General features: G+C 44.2%; 3 protein-coding genes across 3 annotated transcripts in view; 1 reads left to right on the top strand and 2 right to left on the bottom strand.

Moving 5' to 3' along the window:
• The window catches only part of LOC308412688 (uncharacterized protein), a 512,620-nt gene that overhangs the window by 81,995 nt on the left and 403,811 nt on the right, over window positions 1-26,814 (bottom strand). The window lies entirely within an intron of this gene.
• Window positions 14,526-15,638, top strand: LOC308413033 (uncharacterized protein F54H12.2-like; the record flags this gene model as incomplete). The annotated part of the gene is made up of 1 exon (XM_080907819.1): window positions 14,526-15,638. The coding sequence occupies one exon, from the start codon at window positions 14,526-14,528 to the stop codon at window positions 15,636-15,638; it is 1,113 nt and encodes a 370-aa protein (XP_080763945.1).
• Window positions 22,044-23,863, bottom strand: LOC308413027 (uncharacterized protein; the record flags this gene model as incomplete). Its single annotated transcript, XM_080907810.1, has 8 exons — window positions 23,411-23,863; window positions 23,303-23,338; window positions 23,046-23,225; window positions 22,797-22,916; window positions 22,572-22,634; window positions 22,426-22,488; window positions 22,250-22,336; window positions 22,044-22,147 (listed from the first exon to the last, which is right to left on the bottom strand). The coding sequence occupies exons 1-8, from the start codon at window positions 23,487-23,489 to the stop codon at window positions 22,044-22,046; spliced, it is 732 nt and encodes a 243-aa protein (XP_080763936.1). The 5' UTR covers window positions 23,490-23,863.

Below are 26,814 nucleotides of genomic sequence, written 5' to 3'. Positions count from 1 at the left end.
ATTGTTACATGATGTGTATTTAGACCATGAATGAAATGAATCCATGCAGTGTGTATCAAATCAGTTGTTACAGAAGAGTCCTTTGTAATACTTATTGAAAAACATACTGTAAACATCACAGTTGAATGCAGAAAACCATGAACAAAGTTCATACAATATTCATGACATTTTATTGCTTAATGGGTATTCTGCTATAGAAAATAAACAAAACACATTGGTAACTAAGGATGCACCAATGTAGCTTTTTATAGTTTCTGTACTGGAAGAGAAATTTTGAGTGTGGAGTACCAATCCAATACCAGCTGTTCATTTCTCACAGTAACAGAAAAATTGGAGTCATTTCTTTTTTGTAAGGCAAAATCCAGTTAGACCTAAACATTGCTTTTCTTATGTATTAAAGTAAAATGTAAAATGTGTAGATTAAACAATGTTGATGTAATTCATAACTTTTTTTTAAAAGAGTTTTGTAGCTCAAGTGTAGGCCATCTCCCTCTGCTCTCTGTTCTTTACCTACTTTTTCTTTCCCCGCATGTGTGTGTAGGCGTGTGTGTGTGTGTGTAAAATTTCTTTTAAAAAGAAGTTCCAGTCACCCTCTAAAAAAAACGTACCTGCAAACTGACTTCCCACCTTGCTGTTTAGAAGGATGCGTTGCCCCTCCTCACTGTCCCAACCCCAGTTCTGTCACCTCTCTGACTTTGAACTTCCTTCTTCATTTGACTGTTGAGTGTTTGGTTCTAAAACTAGCATGACCTCTCACCATTCATGATGTGATTTTAGTCTTCACTCAGGAAATTTAATACCAGATTGTTCAAAACCTGAGTATAGAAAAGTGCTGCCTCCTCACCACACACTTATTATACAATAAAAACAGAGGTATATGTAGGAAAAATCACTCAGACCTTTATGCGTCCCCACTTCTTCTGCTGCCAGTTACTCACAATTTAACACACGATTTCCTGAACCTTGACATGAACTTCTGTTACTTCAACTGTAAGTGGTCATCTTTTTCAGTTGGAGAAGCACTTATCGCATCTCTGACATGATGTTTCAGTTTCACACTGAATCAGACGTCAAGGCTGCACTAGGGACCTTGATTGTGAATCAGATTGATCTTCTTTCTTTTCTCACCACACTTGGATCTGTAGGATTATACATCCTAACAAAACTAAAAAGAAAAAAAAAACGTTGGCCCATATGGTTCTCCTGATCGTGGACAGTTTAATCAATATCTGTGCGCACAAACATGTCTCTCCCAAAGAAGAGGGAATCAAAAATCTCTTGGTAACAGCAGCAGTAAACAAACCCTTGAGCTGCTTCCCTGGCAGTCATTGAGGGACAGACTTTGCAGATAAAATGCAACCTTTTTTTTTTTAGGTCTGATCAAGCTGTACAGATCAAACAAGACTGATTATGCAGCATGCATTGTAACCAGTCTGCAGGATTGTGGCTTGTTTCCAAGCTACTGTAAGATGTGTGCAGGTGCCTTTCTGTTTGCTTCTTTGAGTGCTCTAAATTGCCCAGATAATGACTGCAGAAACTGAATAATGTGTGAGAACAGCTTTCTCTACTTGGCTGTCTTCAAGTTAAAGTATGTAAAAGGTATAAACCTTTGTCTCACGCTGCGCTCTCACCAGGAAATTGATTGCAGAGAAGAATTTTAGAATATCAAATTGAGGAGAGTCCCCAGGAGAATACACTACAACTTGATACCTGCTGTGATTTTGTTCACTGTCCATTTTAAACGTGGACATTAGAAAGTCAATTTTTTTCCCCACTTTCTCCCTTCAAGCAGTTAGAGTCGGATCAAAGACAGTACACACAGAGATACATTCAAACCGATGGCCATGCATTCCTTTTACTTAGAAGCTGCAGAAATCCTTCCACTACTGCAGCAACCTGTGTCAGGTAATCAGAATCCATGGAGTGCGACATCCCATGCGCCGTCTAAAACCAAATTTTAATGTAATTAAGACAGGAATACACAGGTAATAGCATATGTTGCAAATCAAAGAGAAGGGTTTGAGACTACGCAGCACGCATTTATTGCAGGTGGGGTGCAGATAACCAGGTGAAAAATATGAAGTGAATTTATGGTGAATGCAAAATATGATTTAGCTAATGCTATTGCATAACATTCCTTTAAGTAAAATTTGCTTTATTGTTAAGGATTGATAAAACAGTGTAGGGGGTATAAATGTTTTTAGTGCATACAAAACCTCTGCGAGTATATTTGCAACATTGTTTTGTCTCCTATGAACCTGTTTAATACAACTGATGCGGGGTTTTTTGCAGCCTGAAGTGAACTCCTAAATGTATTTCTTGGAAATTTCAGTTAAAACAAATGCTCAATCTATATTTGATTTACATTAAATATTTCTATGAAAATAGATAACAGAATTTAACATACGTAAAAACATGATAATGAGGCACACACCCAAAATCAACAGCATTTAGGTGATATATACAGGATTAAAGTGGGATTTGGCAGGTAAGGACTGGGACTGGATGTAATGGTTCTGCGACGTGAAAAGAATTAAAAATAAGTCCCATAGTAACTCATTCCATGTGTTCCAGTTGCTTTTTCTCTGTGTACAGTCTAAATACTATACTGTGACCTGCTGACATGTGTTCCTACTCCCATATTAAATTATCTTGGATTTGTTTATCTGAGTTAAACAAGGTATAAAGAGATGTTTCACAACCTATAGGACTGATTTCCAACCCCTTTACAATATAAAGCTAGTATTAAAGAATCTAATCAGTGTCGTCACCCTAAATATATATTGATGTCTGCCTCAGCTACAGCAGTTCAAAATAAGGCATTAGTGTAAACTTCACCACAATGCTGCAAACTAACCAGTTTATCCTGCATTAAACAGCACCAAACTGTCTAGTGGACCGTAGGATGTGATTATTTTCAAATTAATTTAGCAAATATCTCCTAACCATCACTAGAAACAACACCAGGTTAAAATGTTTCACTGTAGAGGTTTCCTTTCCCTGTGATTTCTTATACCATTTTTTTGCACAATAACTAAGTTTATCGTAATTTGTTATGCCTCTGTGCTTCTTCATTATCCTGATAACACACAGCATTTCCAGATACGTGAGAAAAAAAAGTCATTATTGGAACCTCTGTTCACAGTATTCTGCGAAACCCAAATTTAGTTTTTCGTTACAATAGAAACCATTTCTAATCATTTGTTCTTCAGTTTTCACTTTTTAGTAATAGTGCTGTGATGTGAGAGGGAGAGCTGTGGCATACCATGACAACCTAAGTTTACTTTTTCTGTGAGACATAAGGCTGTTTGCAAAAGGGAGTTCCTATAGGGTCCGCTGTTAAAATGTATTCATTTATTTTAAGTTAGCTCTAGTCAACAGCTGTCTGCTAGGCTTTAATTCTACTAATTGGGGTCTTTTGGAGCATTGACTAATAATATGAGCTGCTGTAAAGATGAGTGAAAATCTAGGATGATGTTTCCATTCTCTTAACTACAAAAGAGTTTGGTGGTGTCGGTGGATCGGTTGGTGAATTTAGGACTAAAAGTTTGATTTATAGAAATGAAAAACAAGCAGGCTGAGAACAGTGAATTGAGCAATTCATTCTATCAGTCACCTATGTTTCAGCACTTACATATGCTTCCAGTGTTGCTGTAAGAACAGAGTGATTCACATCTCGCTGTCTGTGACAAAAAAAAAAGAATTAATACAAACAAATGCAAGAGCTCAGTAGAGATCTTATTTAATTTTGCTCTGACCTTTCTACAACAGGACTCTGAAAGTCTGGATGCTTTCTGAAAGTGAATTGATGTAGGCGTGCTTTAGTTATGCTTTCTCTCCAATAGCCTGCGTGGGCAAAAATAGTATAGAAGTCCATTGAAAACAGGCTTCTGGTTCCTTTGCTTTGAACCTTACTAAACACATTCTTGATGACTTTATGGGCTCAATCACTAGTTTAACATCTGTCACAGTTCTGGGTCATTTTGACCCAGCATTTTCAGTCTTGTATTTTTGGTATTTATCTATATATTGGCCTATGTTCTGATTCTTTAGTTATCCTGTTTTGAATATTATATTCCATGTTTCAGTTTATTCTGGTTAAGGGGTTAGTTCTTAGGTCTTGTTTTGGTGCCCTCGTTTTTCCTGTAGGTTTAGTTCAGTGTCTAGTCTGCGTCTTTGTGCAGTTATTTCTTGTTTCCTGTTTTATTGTGAAGGTCCGTGTCTTATGTGAGTGTACTCAGGCTGTGTCCCAATTCAGGGTCTGCATGCTTGAAGTACGCATTTCAAGTGCGATTACGACACCGCCACGTGACGACGGCTGTCCCAATCTGAAGTGTACTTCAAATGCATACTCCAAATGCGCTGTCGATTTCCCCAAATATCAAGCGTGGTCCGGTGCACGCTTCGTGGTCCCATATATCCCACAATTCATAGCACGGCGGTGGGTGTGGATAATTTTGCCGCAAAATACGGCAGAAGTACGGTGGCCCTGAGAGGCCAAACGGACTGCAACTTCAGAAAATACTTGCAAAAAGAAAAATGCTGCAAAAAGAAAAATGCTGCAAAAAGAAAAACGCTGCAAAAAGAAAAACGCTGCAAAAGCACACACAACACAACGGAAATGTTTCTGGGGAGACAAAGTTATGTGACATTAGCGATGTTTGTACTTAGAGCGTTTACTTTGTTTTAAAGCCTTTACTTTATACGTCGTTCGATAGTTGACCTTAATCTTACAGAGAACCTGATGATTTTATGGATAATTAAAGTCAGTCATATATCCACAAACACAACAGGCTGAAAGTCAGTGATGCTGCTCGGTTTGCAGTCCTGAATATCACGGCACAAGCAGGATTCACTGCACTGTTAATGTTAGCTATGTTATATTGCTGCCTCTGTTCGGTGGTGTCGAGCCAAACGGACTTTAACGTGTGTTTGAACGAGCTGACGGTTCACTCGTTAAGCTGAAAGAAAGATGCTTTAATCACAGCAGTCATACAGTTTAGCACTCGTAATAACACAAACACTCCTTCTCTGGTGCTGTTGTGTAGCAGTGTCTACACCTGAGAATGTCACCTGTCTGTCCTGCACTCTCTCTTTTTCTTTCGGATTGTGGAATAAAAGTATGAACATGTATTTATAAGTTACACTTGTGTTTGAATCCTGCAGCTTATCCCACATTTGATTTCCACGTGTGACCAGAGTGAGGACAGACTGAGGGACCCACTGCTGCACATCATCTGTGAGGCTTTGCACCCCTGATGATCCACCAGGACAAACTCAGCAGTGTGTGAGGAAGAGGAGGAGGAAGAGCCAGCAGCAGCTGACAGATGGAGAGAATAGACAGACTGTTCCCTGTTTGTGAAGGACTGCTAGGAAAGTTTAACATAACTAATTGTCTGTCCTGAATCAGTCTTATTAGGTAATCTTCAAATAATTTTATCATCCCAGTGTTTTCAGTGTGGGAGAAAGTACTCAGGGCCTTCAAGTTACACACTATGAAAGGCAGCAACAACTTCAATGTCCAGAGACCTAAAGCAGCGGTCTCCAACCTTTTTTGCACCACGGACCGGTTTATGCCCGACAATATTTTTCACGGACCGGCCTTTAATGTGTCGCAGATAAATACAACAAAATAAAACTAGTACCGGTACCGAAAAAAAGAAGATTTATTCATAACACACATGAAAAGACCCAGGAAAACCGAGTTAACGATCAAAACGATAACAAAATAACCCTGAAAACCGATAAAAACCCTGAAAACCATACATTTCACACCTGAGCCTCAACTCTCGCGGCCCGGTACCAAACGACTCACGGACCGATACCGGTCCGAGGCCCGGGGGTTGGGGACCGCTGACCTAAAGTGTGTATCAGCAGCAGAATGGAGCTAAAAATAAATGTTTGTTTCAGTTCTATGAAGCTTTGAGTATTTTGGATCAGTAGCACTGATGTATGTGTTGCATCATATTGCTGTAATTGTTTATATGCTTTATATATTCTGAGCTAAGTTGATCTATAGTGTTACATCATATTCTATAAGGATGTTATGTGTTTGTAGACTTTCTGCCCAGTTTGACCCATTTAGCAGAAGTCAGCTTGTTTAAGGCTCTGATATCTATTCTGTGTGACTTACAGCAGTTATGACATGGTCTGATTTTCTCACCCAATAAAGGAATATTCAATATATCGGTCTACTCTTCATTCTAGCAGAAACAGTTTTCACAGCTCGTACATTTTCTTTTTACACATATGTGTAAGCATTGAGCCAAATGTAATGATGCCAACATATTAAACGAACAATATTTCTCTTATATATAATACATCTGTATACACACTGTCAAAGATACTTGTCTTTGACTGAAGATTTAAGGTGATAGGAAATATAAATAACTGCAACTTGAATCTTTGACCCAGAGTTCAAGCTCACTGCTGTAATATATCCTGAAATAGTGCTGTCGGCGTTAATCTCGTTAAAATGATATTAACGCCATAACGCGGCAAATCTCCGTTAATGAGTTACCGCGGATCGCCCCGTGCGTGGGGCTGGACGGCGTCAACACATTAACGAGCTAACTGTGCTAACGCACTAGTTCCCACACATGTAATTGAGCATTGCGTGGCACATCCGACATACTGTTTTACTTTAGTCCATGATGCGCTTACCTTCAGGGTCATGCTTCACATGAAAACCAAAATAGTTCCAAACGCCACATCTGAATGAGGGTGGGGGAGGTTCAATTTCAGCTAGCGTTGAGGCAGTTGCCATGTTGCAACAAGCTTAGCTTCTTGCGCTGCGCTCAGTGGATCTGCGCTTGACAGTGCAGCCTAGGCAGAGTAGTCGAACGCAGATTCACTGAGTTCTCAACACAGACCGCATCGTCAGAAGAAAAGTTGATATATCTCTTTATGTCTGTCTCCACGTTGGTTGACTGTGGAGTAAGTGCATATGAGAGCATGAGGGTGGGAATGGATGTTTGTGTCTGTGTGTGCCTGTATGTCTGTGTCTATATGTCAGGTTGGGTATCAGACGCCACCTCTCTGGGGACATCTCAGGCCCTCCAAGGTTTGGAGGCCTATCTCCACCCACCACCACTTCCCCTGCTAGTGGTGGACTCCCTCAGACATCGGTGCGTTGGTGGTTCTTTGTGTCCGGGGATGGGCGTCCGGGTACACACCGGCTCACTCCTTGGCGGCGGCTTATCGGGGCCTGGAGCCTGGGGCTCGCTCGGGCCACTTCGGAGGTGGGGTGCCCCCGGCCTCTCGGCCTGGGGCTCGGTCACTCAGGCACAGCTGGCTGCCGGCGGAGCTCACGGGCGCGTCACTGCAACTCCCCCTGGCTTCTGCTCGGTGGCTGCTGAGTGAGCCCTCATCTGGGACTCTCCTCAGCTCTTACTGGAACAGTGGCGTGGCTACCCCTCTGTTGGTCTTCCTTGGTCTCTTGTGTTCTGGGGGCCTCTGGATGTCTGGAGTTTTGATCTCCTCCATACCTGCTTCATACCCTGGAGGATGGGGCTGTGGCCCCCCCACACTCCCTAGCAGATCGTTACATGGAGAAACCTTTGGAATGCAAGCATGCTGATCCACACAGGTATGCACACAGGTGTACACACGGGTATTCACAGACGCGGACTACAGCTTTCTTAGCTGCTGCCTCAAAGCACATTGTGCGCTGTCTATCTTGCGTGCTGCACAATATCGTTTATTATTTAGTATCTACTGATATCTACTGCTAGCTAGTTTATTGTGATGGTGCCGTTTTTTTTTTTATTATGTTGCTCTTTGTTGTTTGCTTTCTCTTCTGTTTTTTTTCTCCATACAGGTGACCCAGGTGTTTTGTTTGTTTTGTTTTTTTGTTTGTTTTTTTTCTTCCCCCCCTTCTCACCGTCTCTTCTCCCCTTTGGTTTTCTTTCTCTCCCTCTCTTTCTTTCATTCTTTCTCCCTGTCCTATCCCCCAGTCATGTCTGTCCCGTTTGTAGCAACTGAAAATAAAATAAATTCATAATTATAATAAAGGTCAATCAAATGGACCAATATGGCAAGGCCATGATGATCCACTTGGTAAAATAAATCCGCTTGGCATCTTTCTTGGCCTTAAGACAACAATTCTGATGGCTAAAGATCCAAACGGGACACAGAAAAAAAAAAAAAAGAAAAAAAAGAAGAAAAGTTGATAAAATAAATAAAACATTTTTTATTGTTCGATACATATGCGTACTGAACCGAAAGCACTGTATCGAACGGTTCAATACTGATACGAATATTGTTGCACCGCTAATGTGTGTGTATATATATATATATATATATATATATATCATAATCTGACAATACGTATAATATTGGCCAAATTGTATTTACATTAACACAGTGAGATGATTTTAGTCTCATGAACAACATAAACTAATTGTTATTTACTAACTAATCTTGAAATTACTGTTCAGTACAGAAATTAAGCCTAACAATCATGTTTTACAGTCCTGTGGTCTCAGTCTCAGATACTCAACTAATCAAAGTGATGTCATGACAAAAATGAGTGACCAACAAAACATTTTTTTCTCCATTTCTGTCAAATAAAGCTGAATATAACGTTTCTTGCGGTTAGTATCATGGTTGCTAGGCAACCTGAACAGCGCGACGGAGGCTAGACCGTCCCATTTCACAAGCCTCTCACTTCCGCACTTCTCGTACTTGTAGTATGCACCGTGCGTAGTACGCGTAGTGCGCGTACTTCAAGCGTGCAGACCCTGAATTGGGACACAGCCTCAGTTTTGCTTCCCTTGTCTCGTCTCGTCAATTACTTCCAGTTGTGTTCCCCACCTGTGTGTAATCTCTCGGTGTTCTTCTGTGTGTATTTAAGTCGTGTCTTCTCATGTTCTAATCGCTGGTCTGTCTGTTAACCTCCTGTAAATCCCATGTGAATCTGCTGTGAATTCTCCGTGTGTTTTCCCTACCATCCACCTTCCTATGCCTCTATTCATCCTCTGTCATGTTTGTGTTCAAGTTTAGTGGTTTAGTTTTTCCCAGTATAGTTTAGCTTTAGTTCCATTTGCTGTTTACTACTTGTGTTTTTTTTGTTTTTGTTTTTTTTACAATAAACCTCCTTTGTACCTCCACATGTGCCTGCACTTTCTTCACATGGCAGAGAGATAATACCCTACAGCTTATGACAAAATTTGATCCGAAGTGATTGATGGCCCTAATCACGACCTTTTGACCTCCCGCCCCTCCCCCCCGGAAGCGTGTAATGAGCGTGACGAATCGCATCCGGAGAAGGGGGGGTGGGAAACCCCCCGCGTGACGAATTATATCCTGAGAAAGGGGGGTGAACCCCGGAAGCGCGCCATCTGTTGCTAACCGTGTCGAATCGCATCCTGAAAAAGGAGGGGTGAACCCCCGGAAGAGCGCCATCTGTTATTGGGAAAAAAAGTTTTTAGTGGGAGGGACTGCAGCGAGGGAGGAGAATAAAAACCAGAGAGGAGGAGTCCGTCACAATTTCTAAGTCTCACACACAAGATGGATTCTTTCCTTCTGCAGCCCAGCAGCGGTCCTGTTTACTTGGACGGTGAAGAAATCTGCTCTCCCGCAGAACCCTCGAGCATGGGCGGCAGCAGCAGCGAGTGGGCCTCGTCGATTATCAGCGATACGCCGGTCTCTGTCTACAGTACCAGACCCGAAGCAACCGCCACTCCGCGGAAAGAAGGAAGAAGTAAGAACGTCTTCATGTTCCGCAGCCAAATTCCAGCACCGAGAAACTTGCGAGGAGAATGGACTCTGCCTGCTGAGGGTTGTGGAAAGTGGGGCTACATATTCAAATATGAATCAGGGGAGCTCTGGTTTTATCAGTTGAACGAAGGAGAAAGCTTGACGGAATCGAGCAGCATTGTGAAGCTGACTCCCAATGACTGGGCCGTGCTGAAGCTGCTGGTTGCGATGGCTATCGGAGAGGCAAATGAGGATTTTCCCATTCCTGAAGAGGAAGATGTTGCCGCTAAAAGACCCCGGAGAGAGGTAGATTCTCCTCCCGCTCCTCCTCCTTCTCCTTTCGGCTTCAATGATGAAGAAGAGCATGATGCTGCTGATGATGAAAAAGATCCTCCTTCCCCTCCTTCTGTCTCCTCTGATGAAAAAGAGGATACTGCTGTTGAGAATGATGAGGATAAAGAAAAGACCCCCTCTGTAGAGGATGTTTCCTCCCCTGATGAATCAGCTGTTGAATCAGCTGATGATGATGATGATCATCCTCTCGACACAGTTACAGAAGAAGAAGAAGAAGATGAGCCCCCAGCTCCAGAAATAAAAGAGGAGAAAGCAGCTCCTGAGAATAAAGAAAACATTCCCCCAGCTCCAGAAATAAAAGAGGAGAAAGCAGCCGCTGAGAATAAAGAAAACATTCCCCCGGCTCCAGAAAAAGCTACGGAAGAAGAAATAGAAGCTATTCCCCCTCCCCCGCCGCGGAACGGAGGCATACGCTTCAATGATGAGCAACTGATCAAGACTAAAACAATCTTGTCAACCGTCTGGTCTTCAGGAACCACAGCCACGGGGAGATGGAGAATGAGAGCCAGTCTGCGTTCGACTGACGAATCTGATGTGCCTGACATTTTTGTCATGGAGAAATTCAACCCCGACTGCGGATCATTTCGCAGCATGATGGTTATACCAGCCAAAGAGTGGGTCGTAAGAATGCTGCAAGTGAGGAAGGATATTACAATTCTTTTTCAAACTTGCCGCTGCTGGAGGGATGCTGTAGGAGTAAGGAAATGTCTCAGCTTCTGAAAATCCCCGCCCCTCCCGGACCACGCCCCCCTTCCTTCTGTTTTAAAAGTCCGATCAAAAAAGCCTTTTTTAGCTCAGAGAGAGAGAGAGAGAGAGATGGACTCTGCACCCCTGCTTCGCGATGAGGAGACCAGCTCCACCGATTGTTTTTCTGACGAGGGCGAGCTGGTACCCGACACTCCCGGTTACTACGGGCCTCTGAAGCGCCAGAGGCGGCAGCGGCAGCAGCATACCGACGAGATGGACGGCTGGGCGTCTTCTTTATTCATCGACACTGTGAAAACGGCTGTGTATCATCTGGTCAACTTGGTGATAAACAAGCACCGCACCGACGAATGTAATGGATGTAAGATAGACCATCCCAGCCAGAGACAACACGAGTGCCTGCAAATTCTGGAGGATGATTTTTATTCCGACAATTATTATAACATCAGAAAGAAACTGCTCACTCCTCGCTTTGTCCCTCCCATTCAACGTCTGCTGATTGCCCGCAACATCAAGACTGAGGACGTTAAAGTCGGGATGGTTGCGGAGACCCTGCTTCATGAGCTGAAATCGGTGAGGAAAGTCTTTGACGCCATCACAGACGCTTATGACAATTTGGTGGGGCAAGATGTGGTTAAAATCGGGGAACTCCGTTTGGTTACGGAGTTTTACAAAGGTTGCTGATTCTTATCCTGCATGCTTCCTATATTTAACCTTGTTTTTTAAATCATGTATTCTGTTTCTTTTTAAAAAAAAAAAAAAAAAAAACTACCTCGTTTTTTAATCATGTATGCTTTAAAAAAAAGTATTCTGTTTGTAACCTTTTAACATGTTTACCTCATGTTTTTTAAAAAAAAAGAGTTTTTTTGTATTCTATAAGTGTGTTTTATAGGGTTAGGGTTTTGAATAAAAATGTATTCCTGTTTTTTTTTTGTTTTGTTTTTTTTTTTTTTTTGTAACTTACTTGTATTCCTGTTTGTATTCTATAAGTGTGTTTTATCTCAGGGTTTTTGAATAAAAATGTATTCCTGTTTTTTGCATGTTAAACCCTCTGGTTTTGAATAAAAAAATATTTAAAAAGCATTCATCTCTGGTTTTTGAATAATGTATTCCTGTTTTCTGCACATTAAGCCCTCTGGTTTCAAAAAAATAATAATAAAAAACATTCATCTCTGGTTTTTGAATAAAATAATAAAAGCCGACTCCTGCGACGTTATAACGCAGACGAGCTTTTTATCAGAAGACGAGATGGCCGAGAAAAGTGAGATGAAAAAAGTGTATTACGACCCGCATCACCCAGGTAGTTTCGGAGGAGTAAATAGACTTCGACGTGCTTTAGAAGATGAAACTGGTAAAAAAGTTGATATCCGCAAGGTGCAGAATTTTTTATCCGAGCAGGACGCCTATACTCTGCACAAGCCGGCGCGAGTAAGATTTAAGAGAAATAGAGTGTTTGTGACCAAACCCCTGAAGCAGCTTCAGGCCGACCTGTGCGACATGAGACAGCTGTCTGAATACAACGACGGATTCAATTATTTATTAACCGTCATAGACGTATTTTCAAAAAAGGCTTACGCCCGCCCCCTGAAAAAGAAGACGGGTTCGGAAGTGACTGAAGCTTTCGAATCTGTGTTGAGAGAGAGTGAAATACCGGAAAATTTACAGACCGATGCGGGAAAAGAGTTTTTCAACAAGAGTTTTCAAGCTCTGATGAAAAATCACAGCATCTCCCATTTTGCTACCGCCAGCGACCTAAAGGCCTCGGTGGTGGAGAGATTTAACCGCACTCTGAAAACGAGGATGTGGAGATATTTCACTGCGCACAATACCAGACGCTATCTGGAGGTGTTGCCCGACCTGTTAGAAGGATATAACCGCAGTTATCACAGCAGCATTAAAATGGCACCTGCCGAGGTGCGCCCCGAGAACGCGGATCAGGTGTTTCGCAACTTGTATGGAAAGACACCCGCCCGTCCTAAAATAAAGTTGAAATTTAAGAGGGCTGATCTGGTGAGGATATCCAAATTGAGAGGAGTATTTGATAAAAAATACGAACAGAGTTTCACGGACGAAATCTTTACTGTGATCCGGGTCCTTCACCGATCGCCACCGGTGTATAAACTACAAGATTATGACGGGGACCCCATCGATGGGTCGTTTTATGAGCCCGAGCTGCAGAAAGTGAAACTGACCGAGGACAAAGCGTTTCATGTGGAGAAGATTTTAAAGCGGCGCACAGTCAGAGGGGAAAAACAGGTTTTTGTCAAGTGGAAAAACTGGCCGGATAAATTCAACAGCTGGGTGAAAGCCTCGGAAGTGGTAGGCGTATAAAAAAAGAGACCCCTCGCATCATTCGGCTCATTTTTTAAAATTCATCATGGAGTCCGAAGGGTTTTACGTGACCCTGCCTTCCAACGCCAGCAAGGGCTTATTTAAAGATAACGCCAGCGGCTGCTACACGGTGGATCTGGCCAAACCCCTCGAGCTGACCGGAGAATGGAGCGTGGGCTTATGCGAATTCATTTACCCGCGCACATGGTACAATCTACCGCCGGACGCCTCCTACTTGGAGCTGATGCGGACGACGGAGGAAGATCAGCCCCTGGTGATTTTAAAATTCGGCAGGGGAGGTCATTACGGACGCGTTAAAGATCTATTGGATCACCTGGTGCCGGCGATCCAAAAGTACGACCCGTCCTTCGAGGCTTCATTCAACAACATCACCAAACGTCTGGATGTCAAAGGAGTCGGGAGCCATAAAATAAAGGTCTTCCCTCCTCTGGCTTACATGCTGGGATTGAAAACGAACGAGTGGTGGACTCTGTCGAAGCGCACTACTCCGTATCCGTGCGATATGAACGCGGGCGTATATAACCTGTTTCTCTACACCGACATCGTTCAGTACCAGCCGGTCGGTGACAGTTACTCACCGTTGCTCAGCGTCCTTAACGTGAAAGGCGATTACGGAGACGTGATCAGCATCAGACATAATACGGTCCATTACTTGCGCGTTTCTAAAAAATACATTAAAACCATACGCGTAGAAATTAAAACGGACCGCGACAGATTCGTGGATTTTGTTTACGGGAAAACGATAGTCAAGCTGCACTTTAAACCGGCTTGACAATGGCGGCGCGTCTCCCGCAGGACCCCCACCGTTTTGTGAGGTATTATGAGGGGCAGGTGGGAGGTTCCCTTCCGGGTTTTTACGGAGCGCCCGTGATGTACGGCAGAGGGATAGGATCCATCTTCTCCAGACTGTTTCGTTTCGTGTCTCCTCTCTTCAAATCCGGGTTCGCCGTAGCTAAACCTCACCTGAAAACGGCCGCAACCAATATCGCTACAGACGCTGTGAAAAGAGTGATGGGTAAGCTGACAGAGCCTCGCCAGGAGGGGGCGGGGGGTATGATGGTCCTCTCCCGCAGGAAGAGGAAACGCCCTCCGGGCGAGCGGATTAAAAATAAAAGCGTCGGAGTAAAAAGTAAATCAGTTAAGGCTGGCAGCGGGAAGAGAAGGAAGCCCCAGAGGAGCTCGGACATATTTTAGAAGAAAATAAATAAATAAATAAAAAATGTCTCTCTTACACAAGAAATCTGCCGAATGCACCCTTGCCGAACTGGATCTATTTTCGGCTCCCATGACCCAGCTATCCATAGAGGATAAAAAAATATCAAGAATGTCAGCCCCTCTCTGCTTTGAACGACAACTCACCCATTGAATTTTTCATCCCCGGAGACGGGGAAAAGTATCTCGATCTGAACGACACCATGCTCCATCTGAGAGTGAAAATTACGGAAAGGGACGGGAGCAACATCCCACCCGATGCAGGGGTAGCCCTCATCAATTATCCTCTCAACACAATTTTCAGTCAGTGCGACGTTATTCTGGGGGATCGATTGATTTCGCAGTCCAGCGCCACCCATCCTTACAGGGCCATGATCGAGACGCTGCTCAACTTTTCAGAAGACACTCTAAAGAGTCAATTCAGCGCCGGTCTGTTTTACAAAGACACTGCCAGAGACATGGATTCTATAGTTATAAGCAACGGGCCGAACAAAGGGATAAAACAGAGAGCCGTTTTCACGGCCGAGTCGCGAGAAGTGGACCTGCTGGGTCCCCTCCACGCAGATATTTTCTTCTGCGAGAGGCTCCTGCTGAACTCTGTGGATTTGAGAATTAAATTGATACGCAACAGCGATGCCTTCAGTCTGATGGGAACTCGGGATTCGCAGTTTGCTCTGAAAATAACTTCGGCCTCTCTGTTTGTTAAAAAGGTCACGGTCTCGCCGGCCGTCAGGCTGGGGCACGCCGCGGCCCTGATGAAAGGGAACGCCCTCTATCCTCTTTCGCGCGTTTCTGTGAAAACCTACTCCATCCCTGAAAATTCCAGGATCTGCAACCAAGAGAATCTCTTTCTGGGAGCCATGCCCAAATACGTGGTCCTGGGCATGGTTCATCACGACGCCTTCACCGGGAGGAGGGATCTGTCGCCTTTCAACTTTAGACACAACGATGTGGAGTATCTGGCGTTGTGTCAGGACGGCAGGCAGGTGCCTGCCAAAGCTTTCCAGCCACAGTTTGACCGTGGAAATTCGGTCAGGGAGTTTTATCACATGTTTTCCGCCACGGGGAGACACCTCAAAGATTTACCTCTGAGCATCGATCGCCGGGAATTTAATGAAGGGTACGCCCTTTTTGCCTTTAATCTGGAACCCAGCGAGGATGCTGACGCCCTGTCTCCCGTCTCCAACGGGAATTTGAGGCTGGAGATGAGATTCAGAGTTCCTCTGCCTCAGACCACAACTCTTATAGTGTACGCCTGCTACGACTCAATTTTGGAGATTGACTCTAAAAGACAGGTGCTGGTGGATTATTACTAAAAAAATATATATATATACACATGGATAACCTTCAGCTGGAGCACATTCTACATCGCGCCTTGGGAGACGTTTTCTGCGGGGTTTGGGCCTCGGACCAGCTGGCCTTTTTGAGGCGCGACTTTAAACCCCCCGCCTACTTTATAGTAAACACTCACCCCTCGCACTTGAGGGGAGAACACTGGCTGGCTCTGACTCTGGAAAAGGACGGCTCCTCCACTTTTTTTGACTCTTACGGATTCCCTCCCGACTTTGCTCACTATCCCTCGGTCATCTCAGAGTTTCTGGAAGGCCGCTCTGACAAAATACTCTATCACGATCGTCAACTTCAGCACCCTATGTCTGTTGTTTGCGGGCAACATTGCATTTTTTATCTATGTCACAAGGCTCAGGGGTTATCCGTCGGTAAAATACTTTCTCTGTACTATAACGATGTGTTTAAAAACGATGACATGGTGTCTGACTTTCTGAAAGGACGCTGCCCCGCTCGCTCTCGCAGAGGTCATCACGGGGCGTGCTCCTTACAAAAGTTTAAAGATGTGTGTATCGAATAAAGAAACGTAAACAAAAAAAAAGTTTGTTGCAGCGTTTTTTATTTCATTTGTAAACAAAAAACATTTGATTTTACATAGAGGTCCAGGTCGGGGAAAGCGTTATTTTGACCCGAGAAGGTTTTCTCCCCCTTCGCGCAGGTGTCTGTCCTCCCTCCTCCTCCTCCTCCACAGATTTAAGACGCGCATACTGGTCGCGAGCTCTACGGTTATGTATTGAGGATGAGGGTATGTTTGTTTCGACCAAAGTAGTTAAAAACGCGTTCCATCCTTTCGGTCGCGTTTGGTTTTTACTTTTAAAAGAGAGGGAGAGGTTTTTAAATAGATCGATCATGTGCGAACCCCGCACCGCATCCCCCTTGTAAACAAATTCACCCCTCTTTGTCCATCCTCCTCCACCCTCAGCTAATTTCTGCATAATGTAGCGGGCGTTTTTGCGATCTCGAGGGGGTAAGGATTTTAATACTTCTTCCATCATTTCATCATCCTCCTCTCTGGGCCGCTGCACCTGCTGCTGCACTTGTTGCTGCTGCACCTGCTGATGCACCTGCTGCTGCACCTGCTGCTGCGCCTCCTCTGGCGGGAGGTGGAAAGTCACCCTACTCTCCTCGTCCCGGTCCTGTTTAGAGAGTGTGAGATATCTCCGCAGCAGAGACTCGTATCTTTTGATTTTTTCGTACGAATTTAGCCGCGGATCCTCCAGTATGGCTTTCATCTTTTCGTCCAAATCGTCTTTGGCAGTTTCTCTGACGGTAGGCTCGGTGGGTCGGGTCAGTTTTTTCAACTCGTGAGAGGGAACGAGAATCATTTTTTTAAACATCTCAGCGTTTTTGAAATATTCCTCCCAGCAGGTTCCCCAGAATGGGTACGGCTGCGGACAACAGAGGGAAAAGAAACCCGCCCGTTTGTTTCTTTAAAACTTGACGCTTACGGTTTAAACTCGTTTTCTTGTCGGCCAGCAGCCTGATGATCTTTTTCTGGCGTTTCAGTTTTTGGTATTGAGGAGCGGAAAGAGGTATGTTTCCCCTTAAAAGATTTAAAGCTATCTCGCACAGCGCCTGGAGGAAATCCGGGGAGCTGTGAGCGAGAATGTCTTTGCGTTTCTGCGGCGACGCGTGGTACAGAGCTTGCAGTAAGACTGCGTTTCTTTTTATACGCTGAGACATGGCTACTTGGGTTTAGGCAGGTAAATGACGGGGTACTGCCCCGGAAGCAGACCGGCGCGCACTCTGTAGCGTTCTGGGCACGAGGGAGTGAGATTAAATACCCGTGGGGCTCCTCGGTGGCGTCTTTGAAACTGTCTGAGAAAAATGTTTTTTGCGAAGGGAAAATCTGACGGGCCAAAATCTCAATCTGCAGCTTGTCTCTGGGGTTTTTAAACAACACCATATAATTGGAGTTTAAGCTGATGGTGCGGCTGTATTTACCCTGATGGAAAACGTTCTGGGTCAGCATCATGACCGAGACGTTTTTATGGTGGCGGTATTGAGTGAAAATTTTAACCACTTCCTGGTGATCCGAGGCCTGAAAGATGACGTCATCCAGCACCACCAGAACGTCTCGGAAATCTTCAAAAGAATCAGGCAGCCCCTCGACAAATTTAATGTTTTTATTGGTCTTTGAAAGCTCCTCGTACATGGGTTGAAAAGAAGTATAAATCCACACAATATTCGCGGGCACAGTATCCATGACGCGTTCACAGTTTTCCAAAACACACTTTACAAAATGAGTTTTCCCACACCCGCTAGGACCCACAACTAGACAGGAAAAAGGTACTTTCAGTCTGTGATCAAAATCAGTTTCCTCCATTTTTTTTTTTTAGAAGAAAACTAAAACAAAAACACTAGTACCCGAAAGGTAGAGTTGTACCGTCTGGAAAGAGACGTCTCTTGTCGTAAACCACGCGAAACTTTTTCTGAAATGTTCTGTTTTTGAGCACAAAGCCTCTCTTATCCCTCTGAATACCGTTCTGAGGGGTCTCGAGCTCCGCCTCTTTCATACCAGAAAGGTAACTTTCCACCAACCCGCTCATACTGTCGAAATTGACACGTTCGCAACATTCTCTCGTCTGCGTTATTCCTTTCATTTTTACCACCAGTTTCTTTTTGTTTCTGGTCCGGTAGGCGTAACTCTTTGGACCCGCGGAGACAAATTCCTGGATGGTGTCCCCGTCTAATTCGTCCGTGAGATCCCCTAGATAGTTGCCCAGCTCTAAAGGTTCCTCCCCCTCTTTCACTACGTAGATCAGAGAGTCGGTGTCGGTGTACAGAATGCTGTGCTGCAATTTTTCTAAATACTCGTAGAGTTTTAGACGGGCGTAGGCTGTGGTGAAAGCGGCGATGAAAACGTTATTGGTAGCGCCGGGAGGTATCACGCACCGCTCATTATAGCTCCACTGAATTAAAGCCACTTCCTGATTTTTAGTCTTTAAAAAAAAGACGTGTTTAAAGACGTACTGTCCTGAAAAGACGTAGTTAAAAAACTGACTCGGTTTTCTGACCAGAGTGGTCTGAGTCAGGTTGGTTCTCTGAGCAAACTTTCCCCAGAAACTGTTGAGACACAATTTCGAAACTTGTCTTTTGGCCGGATTCACCTCTATTTTTGACGGGTCTAAACGTATGCCCTGATGCCTGTGGTACTCTTCCACGTATTTGTTCCTCTCATCCTCGTCGCGAGCTTCCGGAGGATAACCGGAGGCTTCCTGTTTGCCTTTGAGAAAAGTGTTAATATAACCGGCAAAAATAGCGCTGCTGCGACTATCAAAGTGCCAGACCTCTGTGATTTTAGCCACTCTGTAACCTAATTCTAAGGCTTTGTTAAACTCGACGGTGACCCAGACCCCGGTGAGAGCTCTGGCCTCGTCGTCGTGAAGGCACGGATCGCTTTGTTGATTAGTCTCGGCGCAGGTGCGACAGAGGGAGAATATTAATTTACCTCCGGGGGTTTTGTACGGTAGAACGGGGAAATAGAGCCCGCGCGGCGGGTAAACGGTGGCTCTGATCAGCCCGAAATAACTGCGAGGGTCTGCAAAATTCTCTCTGATGATTTGGGGGTGATGCAGAGGGTAAGCGCGCTTGGCGTTGACGTAAGGGTACAGGGATGTGACGTCTACGTAATACACATTTTCTCCTGGCGAGGCGCTGTAACGCAGCCTCAAGGCCGAAGTGCGGCCTCCGTAAAGTCCCGATCGAGGAGACAGAGGTTCCGGGACTTCGTAGCTCCGCATAAAATTTATAACCTCCTCGTTCGATTTTTTCATCTTGTTCCATTCGTGCTCCCACAGAGTGACCGTGCGGACTCTGTAAACGTTTCTCAGCTCCCGGAGCCTCGCCTCGGCAGAGGCGTGCAGGTCCCCGTAAGGAGCGCGGGTCAAAGGGCAGATTTCCTCAGGCCTGTAGCATTTTGGACAGCCGTGATAAAAGCATCCCAGAAATTCCCACACCCACTTTTCCCCGTTAATCAGCGCGTATCCGTCGACAAAGTACGGGCCTATTTTTTTCTGAATTTTCTGAGAGTGAGCTACCCACTCCAGCCACTGAATGGACGCGTGCGAATAGGCTCTGAACCTGCGCCCGTAGTTGTCGGGCGAGGGGATGGCCAGACTGTTTTCGGGTAGGAAATTGGTGAGAAACACTTTCATGCAGGCTGAAGCTATAGTGACGCAGCTGAAAGGGTCTACTTTAGTTTCGCCTATAAAACCGTCTCTGAACTTTACGCACGCCTCTCTCAGGATATTAACGTCGTTTCGACAGTAATACAGGGATTCTTTTTCAAAGTTAAACACTCCCCGGGAGGCCTCGCAGTGCCAACGCAAAAACTCTGCCCTTTCGGGGGGTGACATGCGCTCCACCCCGTAATCTGAAGGAGGAGGGTACGGACCCGAGTATTTTAAACGGTCCCGCGAGCTGAATTTGTGAGGAAAAAATCCCTTGGATTTGTCCTCGAAGCCTAAAGCTTTGGGCATAGCGCTGAGACGCATGGTGAGAAAAGAAAGCGAGTCTATGAATTTGAGAAGGAAATCGGATTCTGTGAAACATATAATTTTACTGCCTTGCATGATGAGAGAGGGCGTCATCCCACCCCCCACCAGGTGACTTAGAATTAAATAGCTGTCAAACCCTTTCGCGTTGTGCGCAACGAACGTGGTCTCTCTATATCTTTTCCTTCTGTATCTTTGGAGAAACTTTTCAACACAGTCTACACCGTAAGCGTGCCACTCTTCTCCTTCTAGAGATTTTGTGCACACTAGGTAAGGGACGTGCGCCCCCTCCCTGTCTGGGAAGGTTTCAAAGTCATAAAAGATTATGGAAGCGTTATCAGAGTTTTCATGTTTCAAAGGTTGGATGTAACACAGGTGTTGATCGTTGTCGGGAGGAAGCTCCGCGCGACAGATTTTACATCTGGCGGCTGTGCACCTGTGCTTTCCGCGACGGGAGAGGAACTTGCAGTCCGGACATTTATACAATCGTTGACAAACGCTGAGGTCTGAACCGGAGTGAATTCTAGGTTGTTTGTGCTTTAAATAACACGCGCGTGTGCGACATGATCTGTTACAATCCGTACAGATTACAGAGTCCAGAAAGTGAGAGGGGCATGCGGGGTCAAAACAGAGGTTGCAGCGGTTTTGACAAAAGTGTTCCTCTCTTTTATAATACCTGCGGTGACATTCTTCGCAAATGTACTGAATTCCTAAAAATGTTTTTAGATTTTTTATTCCGTAATAGTGATGGTGGAATAAGAATAAGTACAGCGGGTGAGGCGTGTTCGGGTAGTCTGTTTCGATTAATGAAAGAGTTCTGTCCTCGGGCGGGCGGTAAAACACGACGATTTTACGTTTTAGTATTTGTTCGAATTTACCTATGTCGGTGAGAGTTACCTGAGTGCGATCGCTCAACCCCGCTAAACGCTGCAGCTCTCTGCCGCGTTCCAGGGCCTGTTTATCTGTGAAATGAGGTTGAGTGAGGTGAATCAGGTTGATGGCAAAACACAGATTATCGTTTTTGTTTTTTACCACGTACAGACAGCGACGCTTTTTGACTAGAATTTCATCATCTAACATTTTGTGAATTTTTTTACGCGGGTCATTACTACCACAGCCTCTAGGATTTCTAATTACTTGCACAACAATTTCTAGGGGAGAGCCTGCGACGATCGCTCCGTTTGATTGTATCAGCCTGGCTAGCAGGTCCTCAAAAACCGGTACAATGTTTTCAGCGCTTTCGTCATCGACGTTAAAAACAGAGTGATTTTGCGCGTGCTCGCTGATGATCTCCAGTTGAACCCGGTCGTTACTACTAACTTCCGGTCTGACCCTATCCGCTAGATCTACAAAATTATCCCTGACGTCGAGGTAAAATTGAGCGAGGTCGCTCGCTTCATCCGGAGAGGGAATGTTAAATACTCGCCTTATTTCGAAATTATTAAAATGTTCGCGGCGAGTCACCGCATCGTTCTGTACCCGAGATCCTCCTCCTCCTTGTTGATGCTCCGCAGGCCGGATCTCCTCCTCCTCCTCCCCCTCCCTGGGCTGCTGATGATGATGCTGCTGCACCTGCTGCTCCCCCTGCTGCTGGTCGTAGAGCTGAAGAGCATTTTCTATCGGCTGCAGAGGGTCAAAGTTCAGTAGACCGGCAAGCCGTTCGTTTTCAATGTTTTGAAGGAGGACCTGCAATGCGTTTTCTAAAGGTTGTAGTGGGTCGTTTGGTGGTGGGGCTATATTGTTTTCTAAAGGTGGGGCTAAATGTTCATCGTTTCTGTTTAATTCTGCCACGGCTTCCAACAAAGCTTCAGGAATGCTGTGTTCTTCCGACATGATTTTCTTTATTTCTTAATTCACAGACTTTTACATGCTTTTACTTTACAGGTCCTTGTGTCTGTATATCGATGCATATGTGCGAACTGTTATGGCGTACATGAAAGCGAGGTTTTCAAGGATTCTCTTCTTATGAAGCATCCGTCGAGCTGTAAGAAAAGACGGACAGAATGTATTTTTTAAACCTTGCATTTTTTATTTTTATAGAGCAGAGAAGTTTAATAGGATCGATTCATCCCCCCGTCAATTACCTCTCAGTCTCCTGAGAGGAGGAGATCTGGACGGTTCCTCCTCCTCCTCAGCCTGATTTTCTTCCGCCTGATTTTCTGTATCGGTCTCTGTCGGGGGGAAATAAAAACAGAAGAGATTTAAGAAAACAATCTCATCCTTCCTATTTTTTTTGAGAATGAAAAAACTTTTTATTTACCTCGCTCCTCCGCCCTATTGTCTGTAGCGGCGGGGGATTGGTTAGGTAAATCCGCAATCTCGGCTGCCGAGAAATAAAACAGAAGAGATTTAAGAAAACAACCTCCTCCTTCCTATTTTTCGAGAATGAAAAAACTTTTTATTTACCTCGCTCCTCCGCGCGATTGTCTGTAGCGGAGGGGGCTTGAATAGGTATATCCGCAATCTCGGCTGCCGAGAAATAAAACGAAAAAGAGAAAGATTTAATAAATAAAAAACTTTCTAGCACGCTTTATACCACTCCAAGTCGGGAGGGGCGGTATAGCACACTCGGATTACTCCGCCACATCCTGATATTTATCGAAATGACGGATATTGCATCATATTGTTTACCTTTTGGTTTAAAAGGTATTTTCCTGCAGTTCTCCCGGTATGCGTTGACGAAAATAACGTCGTCGTCGTCTTCTTCTTCTTCTTTTCGCTGCGGCGGGGTCTGTATATTCTCGGTTACCTCTGTCGAGAAATAAAGCAAAACTTTTTAAAAATCTGCTCCGGGTCGGGAGGGGCGGTATAGCACACTCGGATTACTCCGTCACATCCTGTTATTCAACAAAATGGCGGATAATGCATCATATTGTTTACCTTCGATTTTAAAACTTTTTTCTCCGCGGTTCTCCCGGTATGCGGAGACGAAAATAGTGCCGTCTTCTCGCTCTTCTCTTCGACGCGGCGGCAGCGGAGGTTCTGCGGGGGATATGGCTTCTAATTCGCCGCGGAAAACGGCCGGATTTCTGCTGTTACTCACTGCATTATCGATTGTTTCTGTAAGTATCAGAGCATGGTTAAATCAAGTCTATCTAAACTTATTTAAAAAATGGTATATACTTATTTAAACGTACCGTAGTCCACTTGCGTGAAATCGTTGATGTAGAAATCTAAAAGAAAGTAATCAAATTATTGACATCTCTGTTGATATATAATTTAAAGTCGTAAAGAAAAAAACTTACCGGGGTGAGGTATGAACAGTTCTGGCGAGATGGCTCTGGCGCTCTGATCGGCGGCGTTGTTTGAACGGAATGCTGACATAATATTCACGGATTCTTCCTCGCGATTGGTAGAACTGTCACAGTAGGGGATGAGCAGATAGCGACTCCCCTTCCGCTTCTTCTCTCATTTTATCCTAGTCTAGCGAAGCATCTGTTTTTCGCATCTTTCTCTTGACAATACCGATAGTTAGAGTGGGTTGTTTTTTTTTTTTGATTGCCTTCTTGCGAACGCCGTCTGTTTTCCCACATTCTGCAACGGTAAAATATGGCTTTGAGACGGGTATTTGTTTTACCAAATGGACAATTGCTGTCTGACCTTGTTCTTGCTGTTGACAAAACTCGCCTCATGGTTGACTCTTTCCCACAGAGGGGGGTGTTTTAATAAACTTATTCGAATATGAGCTTTTTTTCCACTAAGACTAGTTTTATGGGGAGATGTAAGAAACCGGGTTACAAGCAATGATAATATCGGATGTTGACTCCTCAGCGTCATCATTTTCTATCTATTGAGAAAACTTATTGTAAAAAGTAATGAAGAAAAAAACTCCTCCTTGGCCCGCGGTGTGTGTGTGTGTGTGTGTGTGTGTGTGTGTGTGTGTGTGCCTTCTTGCGAACGCCGTCTGTTTTCTGCAACGGTAAAATACGACTTTGAGACGGATATTTGTTTTACCAAATGGACAATTGCTGTTGACAAAACTCTCCTCATGGTTGACTCTTTCCCACAGAGGGGGGTGCTTTAATAAACTTATTCGAATATGAGCTTTTTTCCCCGCTAAGACTTGTTTTATGGGGAGATGTAAGAAACCGGGTTACAAGCAATGATAATATCGGATGTTGACTCCTCAGCGTCATCATTTTCTATCTATTGAGAAAACTTATTGTAAAAGTACTCGCGGTGTGTGTGTGTGTGTGTGTGTGTGCCTTCTGTTTTCCGCATTCTGCAACGGTAAAATACGACTTTGAGACGGATATTTGTTTTACCAAATGGACAATTGCTGTTGGCAAAACTCGCCTCATGGTTGACTCTTTCCCACAGAGGGGGGTGTTTTAATAAACTTATTCGAATATGAGCTTTTTTCCCCGCTAAGACTTGTTTTATGGGGAGATGTACAAAACCGGGTTACAAGCAATGATAATATCGGATGTTGACTCCTCAGCGTCATCATTTTCTATCTATTGAGAAAACTTATTGTTAAAGTATTGAAGAAAAAAAACTCCTCCTTGGCCCGCGGGGTGTGTGTGTGTGTGTGTGTGTGTGTGTGAAACAAGATCGCCTGTCGCTGGTTTGTTTTTCAGTCTCTCAAAAGGAAAAGTAGTATTCACTAAGCGATGTTTATTCATTTTTTACACATAGGCAGCCTGTAGGTTACAAGCGGATAGAAAGTTCTTCTTTTCATCACAAGCTATGGTGTATCTTAAAGGTTTTTTACAGCGTCTGTATTATAGGAAAATAAAATACTATTGAAATCTCTACAGGAAGTCACTCTTTATTTCCATTACAAACGCCGGTGCAGCTTAAGAAAGTAAAATTACATCCGCTCTGTCTCTCTATACATCACAGAATCAGCTGCTGCATCACCGCTGTGCTTAGGGAACATGACGCAACAGGTCTGAAAATGCTAGACACTTCCGGAGTATTTCCGGTAGGGTCATAAGGTCCGGATCGAGATTGAATATGTCATATTCAAAACCTTCTTCTTTGGGAGAGCAGATCTCATCGGACACAGGAACGCTGCAGAAGGAAATCCATCTTGTGTCTGTGCCTTAGAAATTGTGACGGACTCCTCTCTCTGCTTTTTTATTCCCCTCCAACAGATGGCGCGCTTCCGGAGGTTTCCCCCTCCCTCTAAAAACTTTTTTTCCCAACAACAGATGACGCGCTTCCGGAGGTTCCCCCCCTCCCTCTAAAAACTTTTTTTTCCCCAACAACAGATGGCGCGCTTCCGGAGGTTTCCCCCTCCCTCTAAAAACTTTTTTTCCCAACAACAGATGACGCGCTTCCGGAGGTTTCCCCCCCCCCCCCTCTAAAAACTTTTTTTTCCCCAACAACAGATGACGCGCTTCCGGGGTTCACCCCCCCCCTTCTCAGGATGCGATTCGACACGGTTAGCAACAGATGGCGCGCTTCCGGGGTTCACCCCCCTTTCTCAGGATATAATTCGTCACGCGGGGGGTTTCCCACCCCCCCTTCTCCGGATGCGATTCGTCACGCTCATTACACGCTTCCGGGGGGAGGGGCGGGAGGTCAAAAGGTCGTGATTAGGGCCATCAATCACTTCGGATCAAATTTTGTCATAAGCTGTATGGTATTATCTCTCTCATGGCTCATCCCACTTGCCATGACTACATCATACTGAATAAAACATCAAGCCCATTTTGGAAATTTTTTGGTTATTCTAAGGACTCAGTCACTCTAGAGTAAAAAAGGGTGACAACCTCCTATAGGAACCAGGAAAAATCAGTGATTGCTTGAGGATTCCTTTGACTTTGTAGCAGTCAGAGGCTGACTGCAGCTAGTAGCAATAACACTGAACATGCACCTACTGCTGGTTACCCAGCAGTAGGTGCATGCAATTCTTGCTTCAAATCTGTCAAGTTCTGGCTGAACTCTGATTGTAATTAGTTGTGAATTTCTGTTTAATGTGAAAATGTCTGTACGTGGATGGCAATAGATTTGCAATAGGCAGCAAGAAATTTGACTTGTATCAATTAAGCACAACCATCAGAAACAGGTTGCATGCATTTGTTATCTTGACCCTATTCAATTACATAGTGATAGCAGACTCAGTCAGTCTGACAAACTCTTGCACCAAACTCACAGATGAGGTCCAGACAAGCCACAATATGCTCACTGACCGACAGCTTGAGATTGACAAGTCATTAGTCAAAGAGTTTGCACCTTCACAGTCAGATCCACGTGTTGCTGCTTACATACCAGCGGCAAAATATGCTCATTTTGAGGCTTTAAAAAGGGAAATTCCCTAATGGTGGCTGTGTCCATCTTTATGACCATCTTTGATTTGACCATGGATACTTTTTTTTAAGATGATAAACAAACACAACAATAACTGGTGATAACTTAATGAAAAGAGCTCAGAAAAATGCCATTTTACATTTCACTAAAAAGAAAATTATCTGAAATGGCATTTGAAGAACGAAAAACTGTCTTTCACGGAATTTGGAAGAGCAATCAGCGAGCAAAATAAAATACCACCCTTAATAAAAAAGTTTTCTGTTTTCAACCACCCAATAATGAAAATAAATCTTATGCTGAGATTACGCTAGGCACAGGAGATACATATACACATACAAGAGGGTAACCAGCCAATCTGGCACACAGTTGTGGTTGAAAGTTTACATAGACT

The sequence above is a fragment of the Rhamphochromis sp. 'chilingali' genome, assembly GCF_963969265.1.
Source record: "Rhamphochromis sp. 'chilingali' genome assembly, chromosome: 16".
Lineage (NCBI taxonomy): Eukaryota > Metazoa > Chordata > Actinopteri > Cichliformes > Cichlidae > Rhamphochromis > Rhamphochromis sp. 'chilingali'.
Note: the sequence above shows the minus strand (reverse complement) of the source record. Positions and strands in the feature narration are given on the sequence as shown.